Source organism: Heloderma suspectum, chromosome 15 (genome assembly GCF_057233095.1).
Source record: "Heloderma suspectum isolate Gila_16-S chromosome 15, 16-S_ref, whole genome shotgun sequence".
Taxonomy (NCBI): Eukaryota; Metazoa; Chordata; class Lepidosauria; order Squamata; family Helodermatidae; genus Heloderma; species Heloderma suspectum.
In genome coordinates this window covers 22,531,253-22,552,060 of record NC_139472.1, presented here as the reverse complement: position 1 = coordinate 22,552,060, position 20,808 = coordinate 22,531,253, and the positions used below count along the sequence as shown (strand labels likewise).

At 53.2% G+C, this 20,808-nt stretch overlaps 1 protein-coding gene across 17 annotated transcripts; it reads left to right on the top strand.

Moving 5' to 3' along the window:
- Nucleotides 1-508: 508 nt before the first annotated feature.
- On the top strand, nucleotides 509-20,401 carry KLHL21 (kelch like family member 21). 17 transcript variants are annotated; one of them, XR_014786048.1, is made up of 6 exons: nucleotides 509-8,564; nucleotides 9,429-9,834; nucleotides 9,989-10,220; nucleotides 14,490-14,567; nucleotides 15,640-15,712; nucleotides 19,730-20,401. XR_014786048.1 is itself a non-coding variant. In XM_084822138.1 (5 exons), exons 1-5 carry the CDS (start codon nucleotides 7,247-7,249, stop codon nucleotides 19,818-19,820), a joined length of 2,112 nt encoding a protein of 703 aa, XP_084678264.1. In that variant the 5' UTR covers nucleotides 509-7,246; the 3' UTR covers nucleotides 19,821-20,401. The 17 variants fall into 17 exon arrangements, 7 of the variants coding, with proteins under 7 accessions (XP_084678264.1, XP_084678269.1, XP_084678265.1 ...); XR_014786042.1 differs by having other exon boundaries at nucleotides 12,768-15,712; nucleotides 19,730-19,754; XR_014786050.1 differs by lacking the exon at nucleotides 14,490-14,567 and having other exon boundaries at nucleotides 19,730-19,742.
- The last annotated feature ends 407 nt before the right edge of the window (nucleotides 20,402-20,808 follow it).

The window sequence follows — 20,808 nt, the reverse complement described above, 5'->3', positions numbered from 1 at the left end:
GCCGCGCACGCCGGGAGTCGCAGTCCCCGCCCCCGGCCGCGCGGGGCATGCCGGGCATCGCGGTCCGCCCCGCCCCGCCCTCTCCCGCGGTCCGGGGGCGCCTTCCCGGCTTGAGCGCGAGGCCCGCCGCCGAGCAGCCGCGCCTCGGGAGCCGGTGGCGCGCTGCTTCCGGGCTGCGCCGGCGGGCCGGCCGAGGAGCCCGAGGCCGTCGCGCGGCTGCGCGCGCCCCCGGGCGGCCGGCGCCGGGCCCGCGCAGCCCGCTGCCCTCCGCGGGGCCGCGTGGCGCCGGGGCCTCCAGTGGGGCTCCCCCGCGGGCGCCTCTCGGCCTCCCCGCGCTGAGGCGGAGCGCGCCCGCAGCATCTCCGCCTGCCCTGTCGCGCTCCGGCCGCCTCCGCCGCCTCGCGCGGCCTGAGGCCCTCGCCGTCGCCGCGCTGTCGTGGTGCGCCATGCCGTGGCACTTGGGGCTTATTGTTCTTTCTTGTAAGCGGACATAAACAAGGCAAAGGCGTCCCCAGCCAGCCGTGTCCGACTCCAGGGTGCGGCGCGCATCCCCGTTTCTACGCCGGAGAGCCAGCGCTGCCCGAAGACGCCTCCGTGGTCGTGTGGGCGGCATGGCTGAACACCGAGGCGCGCGGAGCGCTGCTACCTTTCCCGCCGAGGCGGCGCCTATTTATCTACTTGCAGTGTCTCGCTCTCGAACTGCTGGGTTGGCAGGAGCTGGGACCGAAGACGGCAGCTCACTCCGTCGCACAGCACTCGGGTCTCGAACTGGTGGCCTGCGACCTTCCGGTCTGCAGTTCAGCGTCTGAACCACTCAGCCACCGCGGCCCTCTAAGCGAATATATGCAAATGTAATTGACAGATTGATCAACTAAGGTTTCTTTAATTGGGCAACATAGCCTATGATGATGATGCTTACATTTCCTGGGCACTGCGCAAAAAATTAAAATGGCTTTCTTTTAGCGGCATCTATTGGGCAAAGAGGAACTATCAGAGGACAGTAGACGCCAGCATATGTTCCAGTTTGCTGCTCAGACAAAGCAGACACCGGTTGCCCAATGTCCTTTGACTCATTTCTGTCTTGTGACACCCACCCCGTTCTTGTAATCCTTTTAGGAATGCTGTGGGGCAATTTGCCAGGGCTGGACAGCGCTGCAGGTGCCAGTCCATAGGCTTCCCTGGGATTTTTCGACCCACTGAGATCCCAGCGCGCCGTTGAAGGAGGCTCCTCATCACTGCCTCTCAAATACATGAGCTGCTAGCAACCAGAGAGAGAATTCTAAGGAACATTTGCAGGTCAGTAAGGCTTCATGACAAACTGCGGTGAAAGTGAGCGAGTCTGGAGAAGAGACAGAAGGTTTAAAGTTTATGGCAGTAATAAAAGTTTCCAAAAAAGGGCTTGGCCTTTATTGTTGTTGCTGTCCTCACTGCTTATACTTCCCCCTCTGGGCTTGGTACAGGCTAGCAAGGACGATTTGGGGAATGATGAATTTCTTTTTTTCAAAGCTGTATTTTTTTAATGGGGGGGACGCGCACATACATTTCATTAAAAAAACAAATACACAACGTATTTTGGTACAGAAGAAAAATGCCCAGGTAAATAGCATGTATGGGACTTAGCTTAGGTCAGCCCCGCCCCCCCATCTGGTGCCTTCCAGATGTGTTGGACTGCAGTTCCCATTATTCCCAGCCAGTATGGCCAATTCCCTCACTCCAAGATACTGGTATTCCAAAGCAGAATTTGCCAGAGCTTCAACTCTTCATGCGGTTTTCAGAGTTATAGGGCATTTGAGCCACGATCCATGATGCCTCACCTCTGCTGCACAGCCCCCCTTCATTTCAAAGGGTCTTGTGTGGGATATGACCCGATCTTCATCCCCTACCAAAAGTGCTGTACAGCTGGAGTGGCTGGTGAGGGATTTTCATTCTTTGCCCTCTCATTCAGCAAGTTCAGGATCCAGATTAATTGAGCTCCTTGAATCCATAAGTCATGTAGAAAAACACAGCTTTTCTGTTGGCTACAGGGATGACCCCTACCCACGTGCCAAATCATAATTTGCTTCTTTGGAATGGGGAAAGGGGAATATTTTTCTTGCAGGCTTTTATAGCTTTCTCTTCGAGCCAAACAACAAGTTCCGATCCCTGTTGCGACATGGGAACATTAGCATAACATCTTGCCAAACATGAATGCTTGGGGAAAAAAACATCAAATCTTTGGCACATACAACCTTTATGAAACAGGCCCAACTGGCTGCTAAACTGGAAAAATATCCCACCACCTTTCAGCCAAGCTCCAGTGTAGCCCAGGCTCCCCGACCGGATGCTTTTCAAATGTGTGGGACTCCAACTCCCACCATCCCCAGACCTTTGCCCATGCTGGTTGGGTGTATTGGGAGGTGTAGTCCAACACATCTGGAGGGCACACCAGGCTGGGAAAGTAGCCTCTAATCACTGCACCAAACTGGCTCCCAAGGGCTGGGACATTTTTGTTGCTGAGTCATCTACCTTCCAAGTTCTCTTCTGAAGCACTACACCGAGTATTATTCAATGTTTTTTTTAAAAAATCTGCCAGTTTAAGACCAGACTTAAGGTTATCTCATGTTGGCTCGAGCTCCGCAAGGCCAGGAAATTGGAAGCCAAGGCTGATGCCTTCACAGACACGTGCTCAGTAATGACTGTTTGTACCATTGTTCGTACCACTGGTGTGTCTTCCCAAACCAAGAAGGGTCAAGCAAGGATGGTCTTCGTCCCCCTTTTCATCGCAGGTGAAATGCATGAGCTAGTCGGCAAAGGCCTTTGCTCAGAACTGGCATCTGAGCAGGCGCCAAAGCTGTCCGTCGCTGCTGCTCATCACCAGCTGAGAGGCTTTAACCGAACCGTTGTTCCCCGGCCCTTGCTGTGGCCTCCGCAAGCACCAGCCCGGAGCATAACACAGCCACGCCGTGCTTTCCCAATGCACGTTCGCCACCAGCTCTCGCAGCCTTCAGTTCAGAAGCGGCATAAGGCCAGAAGACGAAGCCTGATCAAGAGTCGGGGGTCTAGAATATGTCTAGAGTTCTCTCAAATGGGAGCCCGGGGTTCTTCCTGTAGGTCTCCCCAAGACCCTCCATCAGGCTCGTTACACGTTTCGGGACCAAGTTAACCACTTGCAATTTGAAGCAGCCACCTCAGCCTTGTTAGTAGCATCATTTCTCCTTCTTTGGTGCCGGATTAACACAGTGCTGCTCAGCACCACCTGCTTCTGTTGTCTGCCTGCTTTCTAGTCAGTGTCCAGCAGTTGTGCAGTCTGGCAGCACAATCCCAGATGTCACTACTCAGTCCCCTTGAATACAGTGGGGGTTACTGCCAGGACAGCGAGTACAGCACCCTTCCCCAACCTGGTGTCCTCCAAATGTTTTGGACTTCAGCTCCCATCAGCCCTCATGAACATGGCTACTGATCAGGAATTCTGTGACTAACACATCTGGAGGGCGCCAAGTTGGGGTGCGGGATGGCAGCACAAGTCAAGCAAACAGCTCAGATCCAACGTCTCCCTGGGTTGTTTACAGTTTGGATACCTCGCCTGGTGCTCCTTACATAAGCAGCTGCGGAGCAGAGCGAAACAGTTCCCTGCCACAGAAGAGGACTCTAGCTTGCTCGATTTGCTGAGAAAAAACCTTCACTGCTTCAGTTGTGGTCGAGGTGCTTGGATCTTGAGGCTGCAGGTCCAAGCACACATCTTTGGAAGATACCCAACTGTAACTAAGGGCACAATCCAATGCATTGGATTGGACAGCCCTACACCCCCAGCACCCCCCATCCTTCCATGCTGGCTGGAGCATGCTGGGAGTTGTAGGACCTTTTTTCTGTCTAAGCATGCATAGGATTGCACCCTTAAGTATGTATAGCAGAAATGAATGCTTACTTTTCCGACTTCCCGCCTACTTCAGTCTCGCTCCTCTTCTCCTGTGGTGAACTCCAGAGTGTAAACTCTAGCACCTGAACTCTTTTAGTTTATACAGCACACTGATGGTGCCAAGTAAAGGTACCAGAGTTCAGAACACGGTGCTGCTATATGGAGCTCTGTACTTAAGAGGCATCCATGCACTCCACCTGGATAACCAAATACACTTTTTATTATTTATTTACAATATTTATATACCGCTCCACATCAAAGGTTTTGGAACGGTGAACAGCAAGATAAAAGAATAAAACCCCATAACTCAAACTATGAAAATATTTTAAAAGACCAGATTCTGAACATAATGAATCATGGCTGGTCACTCAGGGAAGGCCTCTCAAAATAACATCTTCAGGAGTTGCCGAAAGCAACTCACCATTGGCACCTGCCTGACTTCCAAAGGCCGGGAATCCCACAGGAAGGGGGCCACTGAAGGCTCTCTTCCTGGTGGGTTCCAACCAGGCCATGGGTCCATGTGGAACCACCAGGAGCAAGCCTTCCAATGACCTCAGTGACCCAGCAGGTTGGTAAGGGAGAAGGCGCTCTCTCAGGTATCCTGGTCCCAAGTTGTTTAGGGTTTGTACACTAGTACTAGAACCTTCAACCTGGCCCGGTAGCGAAGAGGCAGCCAGTGCAGGTCCCTCAGCAAAGGAGCTGCGTGCTGGAAAGGGGCAGCTCCCGACAGCAGACAAGCTGTTGCGTTCTGCACTAGTTCCAGCTTCTGGAGCAGCCTCAAGGGCAGCCCCATATGGAGTGCATTGCAGTAATCCAGTGCCTGTCCCACTGTGGCCAAGCTACCCCTGTCCAGGAGAGGCCGTAGCTGGCGAACCAGCCGAAGCTGGTAAAAGGCACTCCGAGCTGCCATGGCCACTTGGGCTTCCAGCGACAGTGATGGATCTAGGAGTGCCCCCAAACTACAGACCTGATCTTTCAGAGGGAGTGCAACCCTATGCAGAACAGAGAATGAGCCTATTTCCCAGGCCCAGGAACCACTCACCCACAGGGCTTCCGTCTTGCCAGGACTCAGTTTCAGTTTACCGGCCGTCATCTAGCCCATTACTGAGTTATGAAGTCCAGGGGAGAGGAATTCCACAACCCATTAGTGGGGGGTGTCCTCATCTGTGTTCACACCTCTTCCCCCCCACACACAATAGTTCACTCCAGAAGTACTTCATTTTGGTAGTGGATGCACCAGTGAGAACTGAAGTCGTTTATCCCCCATTGTGTTGGCAGCCTAAGCAGTAAGAGACATACTTCATTGCAGCTTTTTGAGTGGGCCGATGCAAACACACCCAGAATGGAGGACGCCAGTTCTTGCATGCTGGTCCTGAACTGTGCAATGGGGTCTGAAACTCATGAGCCAGTTCTGTTAATGCAGCCTTCCCCAATAATGCCCGCAAGATGTGGTGGACTACAAATCCCAGCACTCCTCAGCCAGAGGCCCTAAAAATGGGAATAGGCAGTTGTGCTGCATTATGCATGGACTCGTGCTTTACCGGGGCAGGGGGTGGATAAAGCTTTCTCTCTGGGTGAACAAGGCAAACAGATTGCTCTAGGCAATCCCCAATCTTTTTGGACCTGTGGAAGCATTTAGGAATTTGAGAAACTGCTGTGGGCACCACCACAAAATGGCTGAGCAGTGGATTGCTGCTTTGACATCCACCTGTATATGGTTCTTAGGCTGTGTCTTATTCAGCAAAACCTTTTGTCTTGTGTCTGTTGGACACCACAATGTCTCTTTAATAAGGGATTGCCTAATTTGGCTAATTGCTGGTGATGCAATACAGCTCATGCTTCTTTTAAACATATGGTTTGGCCATGTCCAGTAGTTGCTTTTTTTTGCAAGGAGGTTATTATACGGACACATTTTGAACTGGAACAGTCGTTAAATTCACCGATGTACATGCTCTTTTCAATTATACACCTGCTTCATGGAAATCAACAAATAGCGTAAATGGATTCTTTGTGCCCTTTTGACAGCTAAAAGACTGAACACTGGAAGGATCGTCACTTCCTATAATGCAATGGACTGAGGACCTTACAGTGCTTTCAATATCTGAACAGGTGGCATGCAGACGTCACCTTCAAATGGATACTTATTTGGAAATTTGGTCTACTTTTATTGGAGACCATGTATAATTGCTAGAAAGTTGTATGTGTTCCATACAAATCTATGGACGTATATTAAAAAATGGGGGGGGGGATATTTTTGGGTGCCCATGGGCACCGCCTCAGGGACCCATTTCCGGACACCCTTAGAGGTGCCCCCAGGCGCTGCGTTGGGGACCCTGTGCTAGGAATATGAGAGAGGAAAGTGGTTTGAGAGAAGTGGCCCTGGAGAAAGCCTTCTTTGTTGTGCCCCCACCCCTTTCCCGTGGAGAGCTACCTGGATTCTTCGCTGTATACATTTAGGGTGTGCTAAAACATCCAGTCTAAAGATGCATAGGACTGGGCCCTTAGAGGCAAGGCCCTTCCTCTTTAGCAGCCTTTCGACCTTGAAGCTGTTGCTTTTTTAGTTTTACTGCCAGCTCAATACTTTTAAAATGTTTAATATTGTATTATATGGATCTTTATATCATTATTTTCATTTAATGCTTGAAAGGTTGTCACAGAGAAGGATCTTGGAATTGTTGTCGATCACAAGCTGAACATGAGGCAACAATGTGATGTGGCTGCAAAAAAGGCAAATGCTGTTCTGGGCTGCATTCATAGAAGCATCGCTTCCAAATCCAGGGAAGTCCAAGTTCCCCTCTCCTCAGCACTGGTTAGGCCTCATCTGGAGTACTGTGTCCAGTTCTGGGCTCTGCACTTTAAGAAGGATGCAGACAAGCTGGAGAGGGTTCAGAGGAGGGCAACAAAGATGATCAGGGGCCTGGAAACAAAGCCCTGTGAAGAGAGACTGAAAGAACTGGGCATGTTTAGCCTTGAGAAGAGAAGACTGAGGGGAGATAGGATGGCGCTCTTCAAGTCCTTGAAAGGTGGTCCCAGAGAGGGAGGCCAGGATCTCTTCTTGATCATCCCGGAGCAGGACACGGAATCATGGGCTCAAGTGGCAGGAACCAGATTCCGGCTGAGCATCGGGAGAAACGGCCTGACTGTGGGCGCAATCCGACGACGGAGCCCCTTCCCCGGGGAGGCGGGGCTCTCCCGCATGGGAGGCACCCGAGATGAGGCCGGACAGCCACCTGCCGGGGACGCGCTGCCTGGGACGCCCGCGCTGCGCCGGGATGGGCTCGAGGGTCTCGCCGGCCCCTTCCAGCCCCGCTACTCCGCGCGCCCTCGGGGCTCTTCCGGCCCCCTTGCTTGATGCCCGGGAACCGGCCGAGGGCCTTGGCCGGCTGGGCGGGCGCGGCTCGAGGGGCGGCCTCCCGCGTGGGGCCCGGCTGGGGCGGACACGCCGAAACGACCGGGAGGGAAGTCGGTCCCGCCTCGCCTCGCCTCGCCCCCGCGGGCCCGCTCTGCGCAGGACCAGCCCCGGCCCTCCCGAGGGGGCCGCCGGCGGGGCGGGGCGGGGCGGCGCGCGGGAGAGCGCGTGACACGGCGCGCCGCCGCCGAGCGGGGAGGAGCCGGGCGGGCGGGCGGCGCGGCGCGCGGGCCATGGCGGCGGAGGCGGCGCACGCGGCGGCGGTGCTGCGCGGCCTGGCGGCGCTGCGGGCGGAGCGCGCGCTGCTGGACGTGACGCTGGTGGCGGGCGGCGGCGAGTTCGGGGCGCACCGCGCGGTGCTGGCGGCGGCCTCGGGCTACTTCCGCGCCATGTTCGGCGGCGGGCTGCGGGAGGCGCGGGCGGCGCGGGTGCGGCTGCACGGCGTGGAGCCCGAGTGCCTGGCGCTGCTGCTCGACTTCGCCTACACGGGCCGCGTGGCGGCGCTGGCGGGCGCGGGGCCGGGGCCCGAGCCCGAGCCCGAGCTGGCCGAGCGGCTGCTGCGCGCCGCCGACCTGCTGCAGTTCCCGGCCGTGAAGGCGGCGTGCGGCGCCTGGCTGGCGGCGCGCCTGGCGCCGGCCGCCGCGCTGGAGCTGCAGGACTTCGGCGAGGCCTTCGCGTGCGCGCCGCTGGCGGCCGCGGCGCGCCGCTGCGTGCTGCGCCACGCGGCCGAGCCCGAGGGCGAGCTGGGCGCGCAGCTGGAGCGCGTGCCGCTGGCGCGCCTGCTCTCGTACCTGCGCGACGACGCGCTGCGCGTGCCCAAGGAGGAGGCGGCCTTCGCGCTGGCGCTGCGCTGGGTGCGCGCCGAGCCGGCCGCGCGCGCGCCGCTGCTGCCCCAGCTGCTGGCGCACGTGCGCCTGCCCTTCGTGCGCCGCTTCGCGCTGCTGGCGCACGTGGAGGGCGAGCCGCTGGTGGCGCGCTCCGCCGCCTGCCTGCGCCTGGTGGCCGAGGCGCGCCTCTTCCAGGCCGGCCGCCTGGACCGCCACGACCGCGCGCCCTGCGCCCGCCTGCGCCCGCGCCCCTCCACCGGCCTGGCCGAGATCCTGCTCGTGCTGGGCGGCTGCGACCGCGACTGCGACGAGCTGGTGGCCGTGGACGGCTTCAACCCGCGCAACGGCCACTGGCGCTACCTGGCCGAGTTCCCCGAGCACCTGGGCGGCGGCTACAGCGCGGCCGCGCTCGGCAACGACGCCTACGTCACCGGTGAGCCGGGCGGGCCTGGGCCGGGCCCTCGCCCCGCGGCCCGGAGCCGCCGGCCGGGGAGCCCGCGAAGCCTCCGGCGGGGGGCGATCCCGGGCGGCGGCTGGCCGTCGGGGGGCCCCCGATGCTGCTGGACGGCAGCGCCTGGCCTGGACCCGCCGGCGGGGCTGGCGGGGACCGGCCCCCCGCGCCCCAGGCGGCGCGGCGCCCAGCAGCGGATCTCGGCCGCCGCCCGGCCGCCCCCGCGCTTTCCCGGCGTTTCAGCTCGCCGGCTTGAGCCCCAGGCCGGAGAGGTATTTATAGCGCAGGCAGCAGGCGCCAGAAGGGAGGCAGGCCTGGCATGGCCCTGAGCCCCCCCGCGGCCCCTTTGCCCGGCGCGGGGGCCCCCTGCCACGAGCCTCGCCCTTCGCCCCGTTTTAAGGCGTCGGGAGGACGTTTCCATTTCCTGCCAAGCGCCCGCGGGCTGGGGCACACATTCCACGCTCCAGCTCTGGTGTGGCAACGACTCCAGGGGGATGTGGAGAAAACCCCGGGAGTGGCGAGCGCCACAGCTCCCTGGCCGCAGCAGGCAACCCGGGGGGCGTGGGCTTCCCGGCACCAGGGCAGGGACGGTGACGAATAGCCCGCTTTCGAGACAAGAGGATTGTGCTCTTACAGGGGCCTACCCCAACCCGGTGCACGCCAGATGTGTCAGAGTGCAGCTCTCAGCATACGTGACCGTTGGCTGTGCGTTGGGAGTTGTAGTCCAAAACGTCTGGAGGGCACCCGGTTGGGGAAGGCTGGTGTAGGATTGTCAGCAAGCCCAAGGGGGGACCCGGCCCAGGTATGGAAAATTCTTACCTGTGGAACCTCATGCCCTTTCCCCAGGCGGCTCTGACGGCTCGAGGCTCTACGACTGCGTCTGGCGATACAACTCCAGCGTGAACGAGTGGGCGGAGGTGTCTCCGATGCTGAAAGCCCGGGAGTACCACAGCTCGGCCGTCTTGGACGGCCTCCTCTACGTGGTCGCCTCCGACAGCACCGAGCGCTACGACCACACGTTGGATGCCTGGGAGCCCCTGCAGCCCATGCTCTACCCCATGGACAACTGTTCCACCACCGCCTGCCGTGGCAAGCTGTATGCCACGGGCTCCTTGGCCGGAAAAGAGTCCATGGTCATGCAGTGCTATGACCCGGAATCAGACCTTTGGTCTCTGGTGAACTGCGGGCAGCTTCCTCCCTGGTCGTTCGCTCCCAAGACGGTCACTCTGAGTGGGCTGATGTATTTTGTAAGGTAAGAGCTGCCTGAGGCACCTCCTCCTGGGGGCGCGTAATCCGGGATCCAGAAATGGCCGCCTCCCTGCTAACTTGTGTCAAGCAGTGGTTGCCTCCAGGCATTTCATTTAATTAATCAATTAAAGCATTTTTATCTCACCCATCAACCGAAGGGGGTCCTGGTGTGGCATATGCACAAGCAGTAAAAAACACACACACCAGACAGCCCCTGCCTGCAGGCCTACAGAAAGACACGACGCGAAAGGAAAAAAGGATGGGGAAGGAAGAGGAAAAAGCAAGTGGTATTTCACCAGGACGGGTGGAATGGCCCTGCTTCTGATCTCACTCCCCTGTACTGCAGCCTGCTGGAATGGATGGTGGTGGAACAGTGGCCTGGGTAGGCAGGTAACAAGCAATGTTATTATGGGTTAGAAGCTTTTGTGAATTGATTGGCATGGATAACCAAATCTCTGGGCTGTTGAGGTGGTGGTTATTAGCTTAGATGGCTTCAAGGGGGGATTAGATGTCTGTGTGATGAGGAGAGGACTTGCCAGCAGTGTAGCTCAGAGGTGGAGCCCCTGCTTTGCATGCGGGAGGTCCCAGTTTCGATCCCTGGCATCTCCAGGTAGGGCTGGAAAATCTGCCTGAAGCCCTGGAGAGCCGCTGCTGCCGCTGGTCAGTGTCGACAATACTGGGCTAGATGGACCCAGGGTCTGACTCGGTATAAGGCAGCTTCCTCGGTTGCTGCGATGGCCAGTGAATACTGTTTGGGCAGTAACAACGGGGGGGGGGGGAGGAGGCTTGCCGTCATCCCGTCTGCGGGCTTCCCCGTGGTGCCTGCTTGGCTACTAGGGGAAGCAGAATGCTGGGCCTTTGGTGTGATTTGCCAGGGCTCCTGTCTTCTTAAGAGTAACATTTCTTTAAAAAAAGAAGGATCATGGTGCAGAGGCAAAGCAACTGCAAACTTAGAGTTTGACCAGATGTTTGAGAAATGTTGATCTTTTCATTTCTTGAGACCACTGAGAATGAGCATCTGCCTGGCTTCACAGCTGGGTGTCCCTGTTGCTTTTGTACCCAGATCCATCTTGCTTTCCAGAGGTTCCTGAGGATATCTGGCAAAGGGAGGAGCCCAGTGGAAAGAGGCAATTCCTGGTAAAAACGGGTTGTCTTCAGATACCCCAGTGCTACCAGCCGTTGCAGGTTTCCCTGAAGGTGTTGCAGTCACGTGGCACTGGTTCAATTAAGCAACATCCCAGACTGGGTTCAGAGAATGGGAAGGAACTCCTCTCCGTCCCCACCCCACCTCCCCACAAGATGATTTGCTTGATACCGCCACAGTTCTGTGCCAAACTAAGTTGGCAGGGCTTAGCTTGTGTAAGAACAGAGTTTACAAAGCATCCTCCAGAAGGAGAACATGACTTCCTGCTCTTCGTCAACAGAGCTGTCGTAACTCAGATTCTTGTCATCTGAAAGAGGAGTCAAGTACTTCAGCCGGTGATAGGCTAAGCGCATGATCAAGCAGGGCCAAAAATAGTCCCTAGAAGTCAGTCAATTTTCAGACTGAGCTTGAGAGAGGTGAGCAGGCTGGTGGCAGCTTTTCTACTTGGGATCTGGGCTTGTTCTCTGTTCAGTTGCTGTTCTTCGACTGCAGCGCTTGGCTCTGTCTTTAGAATGGATTCCAACAACCAGCTTGAAGCCCATGCCTGGTTCACGAAGGGAGCTCCTTGTGTTGAGAGTCTTCCGGGTGACTGTAGCAGGTTCAGCTATTTTGGCTACTTCTGGAGAGCCCCCTTGCAACCTTCTGTTGGTGCTGCTCACTGGAGGAGGCCCCAGCGGGTTCTCTGCAGCTGGTTGGAATAGCTGTTGGAGCCACCAGTTGCCACCATTGCCTGGAGGCTTCTCCCCTTGTGGAGACTCCGTTGGCAGCTCCTATGTGAACCAGGGCAGTGCAGGACCTTTCTTCCCAGTCAAGGTTACTGACCGACAACCCAACGAGGCGATGAAAGCTTAAAATGACCCTGTTCATCAAGTGATCCTTAATCGTGTCTTTCTTAAACTGTCCAGCCTGGTGCCAGTTAAAGCAGACAAGTTCAGGAAAGCACAGCATGCTGGTGACAAATAAGTAATGAATCAAAATAATATGTTGCTCTTTTTGAGTGTCTAGAGCATTTGACGTATGTTATTGCTGTTGTCCGTACAACAGCCTGGGGAGGAAGCAGAGGCCTGATGTGGGCCAGAAAAGACATCCCTTTTCTCTGATACGAAGGGGTCCTTTTTGAAAGCAGGAGTTACACTTCTTGTCCTGACACCAAAAATGAATCCGAGTGGCAAAAAGTCTCTGCATCTGTCACTGATCAGCTTGTGCAGAGCTTCCCCAGCCGGCAGGGAGCTGGAAGTTTAGAATTCCTGGATTCATTCTGATATGTGGCTCCCTCCCCTCCCTGCTGGAATGAGCAGCCATTCACTGTAGTAGAGCTTGGTGGCAGTTGCTGAGGCTGGAACCCTCTGGATCTGGGCTTGAGAAATAGTTTGGATTCCTGCCCAGGCCCCAGGAAAGTCTAGCAGATCCCAGTGCTGACAGGGCAGCTATCGGTTCGGACGGTCCCAGGTTTGCTGGGGAGGTTCCTTGTTGATTTTGCAGCCTGTGCTGTTCCTTTGGGCTGCCCCGTCCTTCCTGTCCTCCGCTATAAGTGCATAATTTTTATCCCAAATTTGCTTTTATATAAAAGCCCCACTTCATTTTAATAGATTTGTCCAGTAACAGAAGTTAACGACTGCAGCCGCTGTTCGTCAGGTCTGATCATTTGAGATGGGAGCAGGAAGTTCCAAGTAACCTGTTCAGTGGAAGCAGTCTCACCTCTGGTTTAATTTTGGCTGCGAGTTTGTGACTGCTTTGCGAGTCTTCTCCTCTCTGCTGTTCAGAGTCAGCAAAGCGCATTTCTTTGTCCCCAGCACACTTCACCTGTTGCTGTCACACTCTCCGGGTTGTGGATAGAACAAGCAGCAATACTATGCAACTGGAGAATGGCTTGTGAATCTTCCAGAACAGACCTAAATCTGCTGTTATTCCTGACGTGCACACGAAGATACCTGGAAACTACGAGGCAACTGTCCACGCCTCTTCTCTTTTCCAGAGTTTACCTGCAGTTTTCGAAAACGGATTTGGCTCGTGTTTGGTAGCCTTACACCAACCTGCTGCTCTCCAGATGTGTTGGACTGCAACTCCCAGCATTCTTGACCATTGCCCATGCTGCCTGGGAATGATGGGAGTTGCAGTCCAACACATCTGGAGAGCACCAGGTCGCAGAAGTCTGGTCTGCGCTCTTGTAGGCTTCTCGTGGGCCTTGTGCAGTGCATACATGGGCCTCTGGGAAGCTGCACCCCCTGCCTCCCAAGATAAACATGGCAAGGGGGAGACCAACCAAGCCCCATACATCAGCCAGAGAAGGAGCAGCGGCAAGGGGCTTGTTTTGCCCTCCCCTGCCAGAAAGGATGCCTATGAGAACTTTGAAACAAAGAATGGGTAGCTCAGTTTTGCTTCTTTCCACCTCCCTCCCAATCCCTTTTCTTTTCAAATTGTGTCCTTTAGGTTGTAAGTCTTTAGGCAGGGACTGTCTTGCTGTTAGTTTTGGCTGAAGAGTGGGGTAAAAATGCTGCAAATAAGAAATAGGCAGGCTTGCCTGTACGCCAGGCTTGGGCCATGCAGAATGAGGAGGTGTACCACATTCCAGGAGCAGCTGCCTGGGGAAGAGGCGCCGTCAGCCCTACAGTGCTTGGCCTCTCTCCCTGCTCACCACGGCTAACAAAAGCTGAAAGGATGATGACAAGCAAGCAACTGTGCATAAAAAGCCCTCCCCATAAGGAGCTTGTGCAATCACAGTCACTGCCACACACACCAAAACGCCAGGTAGTCACTGTTCCGTACGCACGTATGGAGGTTAGTTATGTGTGCCATAAACAGGGTGCAGGTGGCATCACATTTTTGTTAAATTTCCTAGCCTGCTTATTAAGTGCTGGCTCCAAGAAATTCTTTTTCTAGCCTGCACTGCCAAATGTCCCCTGCCCCCGGCCAGTAGCATGCTCTGCATTGGCAAGAAGAGGGGTCTTCTGTTGCCCATCTCATGTGTCGGTGCTGGCAGTGTGTTAAAACTGCCAGATACTCACCGTTCCTCTTCTTGACAGTTCCTGTGCTGTCAGCTGGCAAGTTGCTGGTGGGGTTTTTTTGAGGGGTGAGTGTTGGTACCCACAAAGGCATACACACACTCGTTGGAGATGTGGGAATTGGCAAACTTCAGTTTCATCAGGGTTCTCCGATTTCCACCTTGAAGCTCAGTCCAACCCGTGTTCGTATCAGATTGCAAGCTTTTAAAATTCTGTTCACATGAAAATTGCAAAATACTTGGGTACACAGTCTTCTCCCGTTGAATAAGGCGTGTTTGCACACACTTTTTTAAAAAAAGTATGCATTTTTTCTGATGCGTGCAGTTTTCAAAACCATCACATCCCCCCCACACACACACATTGCAAGGTCAGGAATGTACAAATTTTGGCTGCAGACTGGGAGGTGATTGGGAGGTGTGAACAGGGTAGATCCTGGGAGGATCACTTGGGAGGTGTGAACAGGGTAGATCCTGGACATAAGCCAGCTGAAATGAATTTCTCGTACAACCCTAGTGCACTTGCGCAAAGGTGAAGGTGCTGAACCAGTGCTTGGAGGCTATAATGGGCTAGATGAGGGCCAATAAACTGAAGGTAAATCCCGGCTCTGTGGATTGGTGGTTCCTGAGTCTAGGAATTGGGTGAGCAACCTGTCCTGGATGGGGCTGCAGTTCCCCTGAGGGAGCAGGTGTGTAGCTTGGGCGTACTCCTAGATCTATCCCTGCCACTGGAGCCCCAGGTGGACTCCATGGCCCAGAGTACTTGAGGCCAGCTTTGGCTGATCCATGGCCTTTCCTGGAAAGCTACGGCCTTTCCTGGCCGGGGATACCTTAGCGACAGTAGTACATGTGCTGGCAACTTCCTGATTAGACTACTGCAATGCCCTTTACATGGGCCTGCCCTTGAAGATGACTTGGAAGTTGCAGCTAGTGCAAAATGCAGCAGCTAGACTGCTGACTGGAACATCTCGTAAAAATCACATAACACCAGTTTTGAAGGTGTTAAAGTTTTAAAGAAATTGCACTGGCTGCCAATTCAAGGCTTTGGTGATGACATTTAAAGCCTTAAGCGGCTTGGGACCTCAATATTTGAGGGAACACCTCTCCCTATATATGCCTGCCCGAGGACTGAGATCGGTTGGAGGGCCCTCCTCTGTGTCCCACCAGTGTGAGACATACACTGTGGTGGGACATGGGAGAGGGCCTTCTCCATTCCTTCTCAGTCGTGGAATGCCCTCCCCTTGGAGGCTCGATTGGCACAGACATTGGTTTCATTTCGGCACCAAGTAAAAACATGGCTTTTTACCAAAGCCTTTGAGGGCTAAATGCATTCCCTAAAGTAAAGTGTTTTAACTATTTTATTGTTTTAGATTTTAATTGGTATTAGCTTGTTTAATGTTTGTTATGTTTTTAGCTGTTTAAATTATTTATTGTTTTATACCGTTTAAATTGATTTTATCTGTATGCCTCCCTGAGATCTTATTGATACAGGGCGGGGTACAAATGTTTTAAATAAATAAATTAAGTGCCGTGAGGCACAATCTGCTGAGCAGGGCTGGGTGAACTGGCCCCATTGAGAATGAAGCAGAGACCTTGGGGCAGCACCTGTGCGGGATAGAGTCACAGACATCCTTTCAAGAGCCTCTTTCTTTGTTTTCCTCCTACAGGGATGACTCTGCAGAAGTGGATGTCTACAGCCCAGCAAAGAACGAATGGGACAAAATACCTCCCATGCTCCAGGTAGATCTCTAGAAATCTTTTAAGGACAGTAGCAAAAATTGGGGGATGTGTGTGAAGTTGGTAATGGAGGAAGGGCTTAAGGCCTTCGGCAAAAGATCTTGGATTACACAGAAGCAGGCTGGCTCAGAGACTCAAAAATGTGTGTGTGTGGCCTTTTCTGGCATTTTAGGAACCTAGGAAGCTGCCTCATGCGGAGTCAGACCATCGGTCCATTTATCCCAGTATTGTCGACACGGACTTGCAGCAGCGGCTCTCCAGCGTTTCAGGCAGCGGTTTTTCCAGCCCTACCTGGAGATACCGGGGATTGAACCTGGGACCTTGTGCATGCCAAGCAGAGGCTCTACCACTGAGCTACGCCCTCCCCTTTTATTTTAGATAAGCAATGCCTCAGTTGTGGAGTGCCAAGTCTATTGACAATAAATGGCCTTTTGAACTCTGTTGAGAGGAGATGGTCCTGTTGCTAAAGAGACCAGAACATATTTGAAGCCAACTGTGGTTCTCGGTCCATGGCTAGCTGACAGTGATAGATTGAATATGAGCTAACCAGCTGAAGCTTACCCCAGACAAGATAAATTTTAATGTAAGCCAGTAGGGAAGCCAATCCAGGATTAAGGATACCGCCTGTGCTGTAATCCAGATTAGATTACTGCAAACTACTCTTATCTGGGGCTGCCCCTAGAATGTGTTAAGAAATGGCAGCTTGAGCAAAACGCAGCAGCCAGGATTGTATCTGATGTTTGCTTTTTGGGCCACATCAGTCCGCTTTTGTTTAATTGGCACTAGCTTCCAGTTTGTTTCCTGGCTCAACTTAAAATGCTGGTTATTTCCTACAAAGCACTAAAATCAGCGATGTTTTACCACTTTCAGCCCAAGGGCAGAATTCAATTTTGGAGAAGCTCTTGGGGGCCCCATTCCAGTGGTGGGCAGAGCCAAAGGCAAAGGGGAGGGGCAAAATACCAGCACATTTAGCCATAAAGCTCTTACTGCCAGTAAGAAAGCCTTCAGTGAAATTTAACCCTTCTAGTGAGATGGATTGGTTTGCTTCCAAATCCAGTTAAAAAAAAAATCAAGGCACCCTGTGGAGTGTAGCCTGCAGGGGGTTTCTGGGGAGCAAAAATGACCCCCACATCTCCCAAAGTTGCCCACCCAAGGCCCAGACTGTTGTGGTTGTGCTTCACCAAGTAAGTCATGGAAGGAGAATAGACAGGGAGACCGCTTGACCCGTGGAGACTGGAAGTGTAGCTGGCTGTTTTCAGAGAGCGAGAGGAAGCCTTGCTCGCCTCAGGTTAACTAGGAGCAGTGGTGTCAGAGAAGAAAGATGGAGGCACGTGCCCAGGCAGTGACCCTGGAGGGCTAGCACTGGACCGGCTGACCACTTGTGACCACCACCACCACCTTTGCCCTGTAACCCTGAAATGCAGTTGAGATTTCACTTCTGGGGGTGTTTGGTGACAGTTCTCTAAGCTCTACTCATAATGGTGAAAAACCATATCTCTCCCCCCCCCCCCCAGTACAGTACATATTTACTCAGAAGTATGTGAACAGAATGCTGGACTAGATGGACCCTTGGTCTGATCCAGCATGGCTCTTAAGTAATCCCACTGAGTTCGATGGACTCACTCCCAGGTAAGTGCATATAGGAGTCTTGGAAAGAAAAAGTGACTGAAATGGATTTAATGGATATTACTTAAATCTGTCACATTGTAGGGCTGTCAGGTATGTTGAAGCAAGAGCAAGGATAGTGAAATATTAACAGGTGACTAAAATAACGTGAATCTTCTCAACTTCATCTTCTCCCAAAAGGGGAACTTGGTGTCACTTTGCCTATGAAGCACCACTGATCAGGGGTCAGGATTGCAGTTCTAGACTGAGAAGGATTGGGACGAGAAATACTGAGGTCCTTTAAATGAGTTCAAGTCTTCAGGTCCAGATGAACTGCATCTTAGGCTACTAAAGGGTCTTGCTGATGGGCTCTCAGAATATCTTATCTATTTATCTATCATCTTTGAGAAATCTTGGAGAATGGGTGAGATACCAAAAGGAGGAGACAGGTTGATCCAGGAGATCACAGACCAGTCAGTGTGACTTGAACACCAGAGAAGATACAAGAACAGATTATAAAACAGTCAGTTTGAAAACATCTTGATAGTAAAGCAATAATGAGTAGAGGCCAGCATGGATTTGGAAAGCTCAAGTCCAGCCAGACTCACCTCTTTTGTAAAAATAAAAAATCCAGTTACTAGACTATGGGAACACTGTGGACTAACGTGAGAAAATCAGCCCTAATATTTTGGTTAGCCAACTTGTAAAATGGAGGCTAGATGATGTTGCTATCAGGTGGATTCACAGCTGCTTGGCAGACCATCCGAAAAGGGTTCATCAGTGGTTCCTCATTAAGCTGGAGGTATTGAGTGGGCGCCACAGACCCAGTATGCTTCAACATCTTTATCAAGGAGTTGGATCTTCCTTGCCCAACCTGGTGCCTTCCAGATGTGCTGGAGGGCAACTCCCATCAATGGTGAGAGTTGCAGTGCAAAACATCTGGGGGGCACCAGGTTGGGAAGGATGTATTAGATGAATCTGCACAAAAGTGGGAGGCATAGCTAACACCTCCTGCGACAACTCTGAGCTGGGAGTGGGAGGCACTACATTGCAGTGGTTTCGCCCCTACTTGGAGGGTCGGCTCCAGAAGGTGGTGCTTGGGAACACTGCTCAGCCTTGTGGGTTCTCCAGTATGGGGTTCCACAGGTTTTGTCCCTCATGCTGTTCAGCATCTACATGAAACCGTTGACTGTGGTCATCTAGTGTTTTGGAGTGCATTGTCATCAGTATGCTGATGGCACGCAGCTCTTTTTCTCCTTTTCATCTTCTTCAGGTGAGGCTGTGGATGTGCTGAATCAGTGCCTCGCTGTGGGCTAATAAAATGAAGCTCAATCCAGACAAGACTGAGATGCTGTTGGTGGGTGGTTCTGCTGACTGGATGGAGGGTGTTCAATCTGTTCTGGATGGGGTTGCACTCCCCCTGAAGGAGCAGGTCTGTAGTTTGGTGGTCCTCCTGGAACCATCTTTGTCACTTGAGGCTCAGGTGGCCTCAGTGGCACAGAGTGCCTTCTACCAACTTTGGTTGGTGGCCCAGCTATGCCCCTCTCTGGACAGGGATAGCCTGGCTTCAGTTGTCTATGCTCTGGTAACTTCCAAGTTAGATTACTGCAATGCGCTCTATGTGGGGCTGCCTTTGAAGATGGTTCGGGAGCAGCCAGATTGATAACAGGGACCAGAAGGTCCAAACATATAAGACCAACTCTGGCCCACTTACGCTGGCTGCCTATATGCTTCCGAGCTCAATTCAAGGTGCTGATTTTAACCTATAAAGCCCTACATGGCTTGGGACGGCAATACCTGACAGTACACCTCTCCTGAAATGAACCTACCTGTATGCTACGTTCAGCATTTAAGGTCCTCCTCTGAGTGCATCCTCCAAAGGAAGCTTGGAAGGCAGGAACAAGGGAGAGGGCCTTCTCAGTGGTGGCCCCTCATCTGTGGAACAAGCTCCCTGATGAGATCCGTCTAGCACCAACATTATTATCTTTTCGGTGCCAAGTTAAGACCTGTCTCTTTTCCCGGGCATTTGGCAGCACATGAGTTTTAAATGGTCATGGATGTGTCTTTAGTTATGACTGACAGTTCAAAGTTGTTTTTAGTTATGTGTTGTTTGTGTATATTGTCTGTGTGGTTTTATGTAAATGGGTTTTAAACTTTCTGTATTGTATGTAATGTTTTAACTTCTGTAAACTGCCCAGAGAGCTTTGGCTATGGGGCGGTATAGAAATGTAATAAATAAATAAATAAATAAATAATGTCTAAGATGACAGGAATGAAATTCAAGTGAAATGGAAAACTGAGCCAAATCCAACAAAATGAAATACAAGAGAGATGAATGCAAACATTTTACATTAAGACCATAAAACGTTGCCCCTCACACACACGTTCACAGCATTTTTCTTTTCTTCTCTTCAGGTACATGTTGGTGGCAGCTTGGCTGTCCTGGGTGGAAAACTGTATGTCTCTGGTGGCTACGACAACACCTTTGAACTCTCGGGGATGGTAGAATCCTATGATCCTGAGGCGCGGAAGTGGAGCGCGGCTGGCCAGCTGCCAGAGCCCATCTTCTGGCACAGCAGCGTCAGCATTTTCCGCCAGTTCATGCCGGAGACATTGGAAGAGGAGGAGGAACAGCTTCCTCTGGATAACGCCATCAGCTTGAATTGGCAGCGCAATCAGAACCTTCACAATCAGAATCTGAATGAGTTGCGTTAACTGTGGGCACAGCTGGGGTTTGGAGTCGCTCTTTTCCAGGAACCAGCCTTGCTTCTTGGGGAGGCTGCTGTGAGGTTTGAAGGACTGAGATACAGGGCAGGTCAGCTGCGAGGACAGAGTGGTGGAGGAGAAGGCTGTTTGGCCATGAACAGATGGTTTTGAGATCAGCACCTCTGAGGCTTTCTCTTCCTTCGGTCAGAGAGGGGGCAGCATTACAGGTGAATTCCTGAAAAGATAACTGGAGGGAGGCAGGGGTGGGGAGGAACTGGGAGTCCAGCTCTACTGTTTGGTCCTGGGAGTTGGAAACCTTTGATCGGAAACCTTTTGAAAGTACCTGTCTGACAAAGAGCGTTTACATCATTTTGGGGCAGGTTAGCTTAGGAAAAAGAGCAAGAAAGGGTAGGACAGGATAGTGCTCTATAAAACTATGCAAGATGTGGAGAAAAGGGGTAGGGGGAACTTAAGAATATAAGAAGAGCTGTGCTGGATCAGACCAAAGGTCCATCTAGTCCAGCATTCTGTTCTGACAGTGGCCAGCCAAACACCCCAGTGGGAAGCCCACAAGCAGGACACAAGTGCAGTGGCACCCTCCTGCTTGTGTTCCCCAGCAACTGGCATGCAGAGGGCACTGCCTCCGATACTGGAGGTCACATATAGCCATCAGGACCAGTAGCCACTGATAGCCTTCTCCTCCAGGAATTTGTCTGTAATGGTTACTACAACACCTTCTCCTTTGGATGCCTCCCTGATTTCATTCTCCTGGTCAGGCTAGCCTCCAG